The sequence below is a fragment of the Sorghum bicolor genome, chromosome 4 (assembly GCF_000003195.3).
Source record: "Sorghum bicolor cultivar BTx623 chromosome 4, Sorghum_bicolor_NCBIv3, whole genome shotgun sequence".
NCBI lineage: Eukaryota > Viridiplantae > Streptophyta > Magnoliopsida > Poales > Poaceae > Sorghum > Sorghum bicolor.
Window position 1 is genome coordinate 62011918 of NC_012873.2, and position 7694 is coordinate 62019611.

Genomic DNA, 7694 nt, shown 5'->3' on the forward strand with positions numbered 1-7694 from the left:
AAACCACGCAATTTCACTGGGCTATGCGGGCCGGCACGACACGAATTCAGGCCCACAGGCTGTGCTTTGGACTAGCAGTCAGGCACAAAGCCCGGTGGGGCACGGTCCGGTGAGGCACGGTGTGCCGTGCCGGCCCGAGCGGCGCGGGCCGTGCCTAGTGCGTGCCCGGACCGGGCCGGCCCATTAGTCATCTATACCAGTCACTGAGTTGATGAAGTATCCAACGGACACCAGATTACCCTCACTCTCCGCGGCCTGTGCCGGTCCACAGTGCCACACGCCCACACGGGCCACACCACGCTTCCCCCTGGCACAGGCCCACAGTGCCACACGACGCCGCTAGGAAGGACTCTAGGTCACTAGGAGCAGTGGAGTACAAGCAAAACAGCAACGGCGGGACCATCCGTGTCCGAGCCGAAGGGAAGGAATTGGAATTTGACCCAATCCGATCCCGGCCAAGCCAACGCCGAAGCAATCAACCACCCCAGTGACGAACGGAAATCATGAGGTCTCCACAGCTCACCACCCAACTCGATCCGAGGTCGTCGAAACGCCGATGCCGTCAAGCCGTCAAGCACAACATACCCCTCGGTCGCCCCTGCCGGCCTTCTCCCCTCCATGCCGGCTGCCGGAATCCCATCAAATTTCCTCGTCCATCTCCTCGATCCGCCTCGTGCCCTCGTCCACCTGACCTGCCTCTTCTCCGAACCTATTTAAAAGCCGGAACCGCAGCGACCGAAACGAAAAGATCCTCTCCTGCCTCCCATCCATCGGCCGATGATCGCACCCGCCCGCCCAAACGCACGCGCACCTGCAGCAGCTGCCGCGTAGCGAGCCAGCCAGCCAATCTGGGTTAAACAAAACCCACCCAAATTTAAGCAATCCCAGTCCCAGCACGGAAACGGGTATTTTTTGGCCGAAAGCAAGGAAGGCAGGTGCATCTCCGCCGTCGCAAATTTCGCTTCGCTCCGCACCCGCACCCGCGACCGCCTCGTCGTGAATTCGTCCACCCACCCCCACCCATCTACCGCGCCGAGGGAACGCCACCGGCGAGGAGGTTACGCGGGGAGAAGAGAGGAGAGGAGAGGAGATGAGATGAGATGAGATGAGACGAGGCGCGACGGGGTGGTGGGCATGAGGTGCAAGAAGCACCCGTACCAGGCCGGCGGCGGCGTGTGCGCCACGTGCCTCTGCGACCGCCTGCTCACGCTCGAGGCCGCGCAGAACGGCGACGCATCGTCGCCGCCGCACGCGCAGGCCCCTCCGGTTCCGCCCGCCGAGCCCCTGGCGTTCCCGAGGTCGGTGTCGCCGTACGTGTCGCGCAGGAAGTCGGACACGGCGGGCGCGCTCAGGCACCACCCGAGCCTGCTCTTCTTCCGGACGCCGCAGGTCGGGCCCGCCTACGGCGGCGGCGCTGGCGGCGCGTTGGAGGAAGGCGACATAGCCTACGAGTACGAGAAGCGGCGCGCGCGCAAGTTCTCCGTGCTCGCCACGCTCTTCGGCCACCACCACCACCACCACCACCACAGATCGGAAGAGAAGCATCACCATCAGCAGGAAGGCGCCCCCAAGGAGCGCAAGAAGCGTTCTTGGACTTGGTTCGCCGGGATCATACCGCGCCGCCGCAAGAAGCAGTCAGCGGCGGCGGCGGCGGCGGTCTCGGCCACCTCGCCACAGTCAGCCCCGCCGAGGCGCTCCTCCTGCCGCGCGGTCAGCAACCGGGGCCTCTCGCCTGAGCGGGACAGCCACGGCGGCAGCGGCGACGAGAGCAGCTCGCCCGCCGCCGCGGATCATCCCCCGTGGCGGCCGTCCCCGTCCCCCATGCGGCGGACACCCTGCCGGCGCCGCCAGACGAACAGCATGCCGTCGGGTTTCGCCGTCTGCCTCAGCCCGCTCGTGCGGCCCAGCCCCGGCCGCCGCCACCGCCACGTCCAGCCGCCGGACCCCGGCTCCTTCTCCTGCGAGCTCCGGCCGTCGCCGCTCCACAGCCTCTCGTCCGCCGCCTCCGTTACTCGCTGTCGATCCAGGAAGCTCGCCGACTGCGGTCGCTTCCGGTGATCTTTGCTTCCATTTTCCTCCTTTCATTCCATGGTTCCCACCACCACCTAATCCAGATTACTAGTCCACTTTTTAGAATTTCTTTTTCTTTTTGGATTTATTACATTTTGTCTGTCCGTGAGGAAGAGTCTGTAAGATTGGCACACCCAAACCAAGTCCAAACCACCCCGTTGACATATAAAACTGCGTACTACTAGGTCACTACTGCTTGTCGGCCCAACATTTTGTGGCAATGTAACGAGCTGCTTGTACTACTATCAAGTAGAAAAACTACATGTTCATGTTTGTACAGCTACCTGTGTGATCTTGATTTCTTCTTTTGCAAAATTGAATAACTCTAACCCATGATTCTTTCGCAATGGCGTTAAGAAGGATTAAGCTTAATGATGTCTATGGTACAGGTTCTACGTACAGAATTAAATGCTGCTGGAGGTAGACAGATGGAGGAGAGAGACAGCAGCATTCGCACGGTCTAAAGATTAGTAAAAGAAGTTTCTTGATCGTTTTGTTTTGTGTCTGAATGAAATAGTCCTGAATCTGAAACCTTCTATGGCCGATGAAAACGAGAGGTGCATGATATTGATATTGATGCATCAATTCTACTGCTATAGTATATTTCAATTCAATTCAATTCCATTTGGTCAGAGGATTCACATGGCGGCAGGCAGCATATTGATGGTGGATGGATGGATGCCCAGTCCCTTCATTACTTATTTGCTGGTACACCAAACCACTCCATTTAATGTTCCCAACCCCTTTTCTGCGTAGTATTGGAGCCGTTCACCTCCACTGGCCATTTCCAATTCCAATTCTTTCAGGGACACAGGTAGAAGAAACAAACAGGCCATTTCCAGTTCCACAGACTCGAGCAGGAGTAGTACGTCGTCTTGAAAAGATGGCACGGTATATCTTTCTTGGAATAATACTTATACACTAATGTCAGACAGCAATTTGGAGGAGGATTCTCCTCGCGTTAGGGCCTCTCTTAGTGACTTCCGGGCTGTCCACGATGTGGAACATGTGTGATGATGATGTATTCCTGTGGGTATTAGCGTGACTGGCTGATGATGATGTGTGAACATACGTACACATTAGTGGCGCCTTGTGCTGTGTCTCCATGCCCTTTGGATCCATTGTTTAACTTGCACCTGGTGCCAGTGCCATCACCGTATCAAAGCACCGGTACTAATTGCTAAACAATGGTGTTATCACAGCTCACAGATAGCTACTGCTACCAATACACTCAATATAAAGACACTGTCGGTTTTGGCATGGTCTTGGGAGGTGTGGTTAGCTCGTGTTAAGCTGACCTGTTAAGCGTAGTTTATTACAGGAAAAGGTTGGACTTTCCAGCAAGCTTTGTTTTTTTCTATCCCCTCCGTGTTTCAAATGCCAGATACGCTATTGTTGTCCCAAGCAGACAGCAAACACACATAGATTAAAGTTTGTACTTTCCCCGGCAAATGATTTGCTTAATCCTTGGAAATGTTGCTGCCGAGTTCTGATTGGTCGGGAGTTCCTCGGTTTCAACTTGTCTTGCGTCTTCCCGGGACGCTGTACGTACTCGTGGTGTCCTGACGCCTAATCATGCGGCAAGTTGGGGATTTGTGCGCAACTGGCTGCTGCTGCGAAGCGTGAAGTCAACCTCCCTGGACTCAACCTGGATGATTTGGCCCCAGCAAAGTCCATCGCCCCGATCAAGCAGAACACAAATGTTCATATTGCATTGGACAGAGAGAAACTGAAGCATCAATCTAAACCCCAGCTTAGCCTTCATTGACAGAGAAAGGCAGACCAGGAGGATCGATCAGTAACAATTCTACCAACAGGTGAATGAAAACCGAAACTCCAGCGGTGGAGGGAGCAGGCAATCATGTCGCGCACACAACACTGCCGGACCGGCCTGGAGATTTGCCGGTCTGCCATGCCACTCGCGGAGCTTTCGTTTTTTTTTTCCCTTCGAGATCACGCTTAATGCCGGTAGTTTTCGCGGGGACGCCGGCCCAGCTAGCCGTGACGGATGACGGTGCGCTAGTGTGGTGGGTGGAGTGGAGGCGCCATGGCCATGATGACATGATGATGGCCAGGACTCGGTCCTCGGCGGACCCCGGGCACTCGGCTCGGCTCGGATCGGTCGCTGGCTCCCTGTTAGTGCGGTGTGGTTGACCGGCACCGGCCGCCGCCACCGCCAGTGTGTCTGTGTCGTGATGTCGTCGCTGCGGGACGCAGCAGAGCCGTAGCGCGCACACAACACACAACCCTCTAGCTTCTCGTCCTCCCATTGCGCCTTCGCCGTTGCCTTTCCAGGAGTGAGTGGTGGGGATCGGGCAGGTGGTGGCGCCGCGCCTCGTTGTTGCGGTGGTGGTGACCCCCTGTCGGATCGGGTTGGCGGCAGATCAGATGCATGCATATCCATCCGTCTGGTCGATCAGATCATATCGCTGCCCTTTTTGTGCTGTTTTTTTTTTCCTTTGCGGCCAAGGATGATTACCAATAGCGGCACAGGGAGTGCTTCCTCGCAACAAACTTCTGTTCAGATCTCGGGCTCCATGAACAGTTGGTCCGGTGACGAGTGTTCATTGCTTCGTGCATGCGGCTAGCTAGCTACCTTTTCGGATCCAGTCTGGTTTGAGAGGAATGTTTCTCGCCCGGGCATGGAAATGGAACGAAACGCCCTGTGCCCCCGGTTTGAACGGGAGCAGAGGTGATGTGTCAGCGCCAGCGGAGGTGAAGCAGATGGCTCGTAACTGCGTTCACAACAAAGCGAAGGCACTTAAATGAAGTTCCGTTAGGAGTTAGGACCATCGTCCGTGGTACTCTGGCTCCGTGCTAGCTAATCATATGCAGTTTAGCTTCTAACTGACGCGCAGCTCGTACCAGACTACCAGGACCCAAGCGTGGTGTGCACAAGAGGAATGGTCAGGTCGGTCAAAGGGCGGACCTTGCACGGTGTGTCAACGCGTAGTGTCATGAGTGCATCCGCCTCTCGCACTCTCTGTTCGCTTGAGCTAGCTACTGTCAAGTGATTCATCCGTTATAGTCGTTAGATAGACTCAGGGAACTAAAAGGAACATGGGCTCATTGACCCATTGAACGCTATATATCGATGGTAGAACACGCTGTCACACGGTCACGTCACATGTTGGCATACGGTTCAGCTCCCTGCTCGCGAGACCTAGACCCCGTTTGGATTCATATCTGCTAATGGTTAGCTGTCTAGCTGACTAATAGCTCATATTTAATATTAACTAGCTAACTATTGGCTATCTATTAGCCGGAGAGTGTTTAGATGCACAATTAATAAAAAAATGCTACTAAGATAACTATTAGCTGTTATATTCTGATTTGGTTCAACTACTGAGATAATTATTATCTAGATGTACACTTAACTATTTATTAGCTGCACCAGTTTTGATCCAAAAGAGGTAACTATTAGTAGATACTCCCTTCATACCCGAAATTGTTAACATTTAGGACATAATTGTGGATACCGAGGAGTGATTAGTTAGGAGATATTTTTCCATGTCTACCCCTATTAAATAGAGTTACGACTGCTCCTCAGCCAAAAAAGTTGTCTAACTCAAGTGGCTAGAGCAGCTCTTTGTGAGACTTGTTGTGGAGTGCAGAGTTCAAAACCTAATGGCTTAGTATTTTTGCCGATGTGGGCAGCCACTGCACACGCAAGCCTTCCTTTAACCAATACGGCAGCCGGCAGCCACAGTACGTGCAACACACAATGCTAGGGGCAAACGCGTCAACTTGGCACCTCTTACAACCAAAACTTCACTTTTTGTGGAAACATGCCCTCGACCTAGGACGTCACGTGTCACAGCTTGTCACAGCTACATGGCTCGTGTCACAACTTGTCACAGCTACATGGCCCTTGTCACAGCTACGAGAACCTTGTCGTAGCTTGTCACAGATATAGGATCTTTGTTATAGCTTGTCATAGTTACAGGGCCCTTGTCACAGCTTGCCACAGCTACATGGCCCATGTCGCAACTTGTCACAGCTACAGGACCCTTGTCATAGCTTTGTCATAGCTATAGAGCCCTTGTCACAGCTATAGGTCTCTTGTCACAGCTTGTCATAGCTATAAGGTCCTTGTCATAGCTTGTCATAGCTAGGAGACCTTTGTCACATCTATAAGGCTCTTGTCATAGCTTATCACAGCTACAGAGGCCCCGTCACATCTTATCACAACTATAGGACCCTTGTCACACATTGTCATAGCTATAGGACCCTTGTCGCAGCTATAGGACCTTTTTCATAGCTACAGGGTCCTTGTCATAGCTTGTCACGGCTTGTCACACCTAGAGGACCCTTGTCACAGCTATAGGACTCTTGTCATAGTTTGTCACAGCTACATGTCCCTTGTCACAACTTGTCATAACTATAGGGCCCTTGTCATATTTTATCATAGCTTGTCACAGCTACACGGCCCTTGTCATAGCTTGTCATAGCTACAGAGTCCTTGTCACATCTTGTCACAGGTATAGGACCCTTATCATAGCTACAAGGCTATTGCCACGCTAAAGGACCCTTGTTATAGCTACAGCCTATAGGGTCTCTTGTCACAGTTATAGCTTATAGGGTCTCTTGTCACAGTTATAGGGCTCTTATCATAGCTTGTCACAACTATAGGGTCCTTGTCACGACTTATCACAGCTACAGGGCCCTTGTCACAGCTTGTCATAGCTATGCGGCCCTTGTGACATCTACAAGGATCTTGCCACAGCTTATCACCAGTATAGGACTATTGTCATAACTTATCACAACTATAAGGCCTTTGTCATAGCTTGTCACAGCTACATGCCCTTTGTCACAGCTTGTCACAGGTATAGGACCATTGTCATAGCTATAGGGCTCTTATCACAGCTACAAAGCCCTTCTCACAACTTTTCACATCTAAAGGTCCCTTGTTTGTGACATCCTAAAATTTTTATGTGTCAAAATCAAGGTAACCTATCACTGCTACCAGACCCTAGCTTGTCATAGCTATATGACTCTTGTCATAACTACAGGCTCCTTGTCACAGCTACAGAGCCCTTGTCACAACTTGTCACATGTATAGGATTCTTGTCATAGCTTGTCACAGATATAGGGCCCTAATCACATTTTGCCATAGCTACAGGGCCCTTGTCACAGCTACAAGGCTCTTGTCATAGCTTATCACAGGTATAGGATCCTTATCACAGCCTGTCACAACTATAGGGCCCTTGTCATAGCTTGACACAGTGAGCATAGACGTTAATGTTTTACTCACAATAATAAACAACCTAGGTTCTTTGCACCCACTTGAACCCAAATCTCGGTGCTGTGCTTGATCACTACTAGCAGCTATGGCAGTTGGGCACTTGCTCCTGTGAAACACCTTACATTCCTTTGCTACTATAGAAGTGATTTTAAGTGACTGTGCCCAAATATTAACAGAGCTAGACACAAAATCAACCGCCTCCAAAAATGATGGGCTATTATCGAAGGCGGTCATATTTATTTATCGAGGCGGTCACCTTTGCTCACCCTGTAAAATCGACTTATAGAGGCGGTCAAAATCCAACCGCCTACTAAAATTGATTTACAAAGGCAGGCGCCTTAAGACAAACGCCTCTAAAAATGGGCTACTTACGGAGGCG

At 52.2% G+C, this 7694-nt stretch overlaps 1 protein-coding gene across 1 annotated transcript; it reads left to right on the plus strand.

Moving 5' to 3' along the window:
- On the plus strand, nt 1–2385 carry LOC8073900. Its single transcript, XM_002452677.2, has one exon. The coding sequence runs from the start codon at nt 1135–1137 to the stop codon at nt 2056–2058; it is 924 nt and encodes a 307-aa protein (XP_002452722.1). The 5' UTR covers nt 1–1134; the 3' UTR covers nt 2059–2385.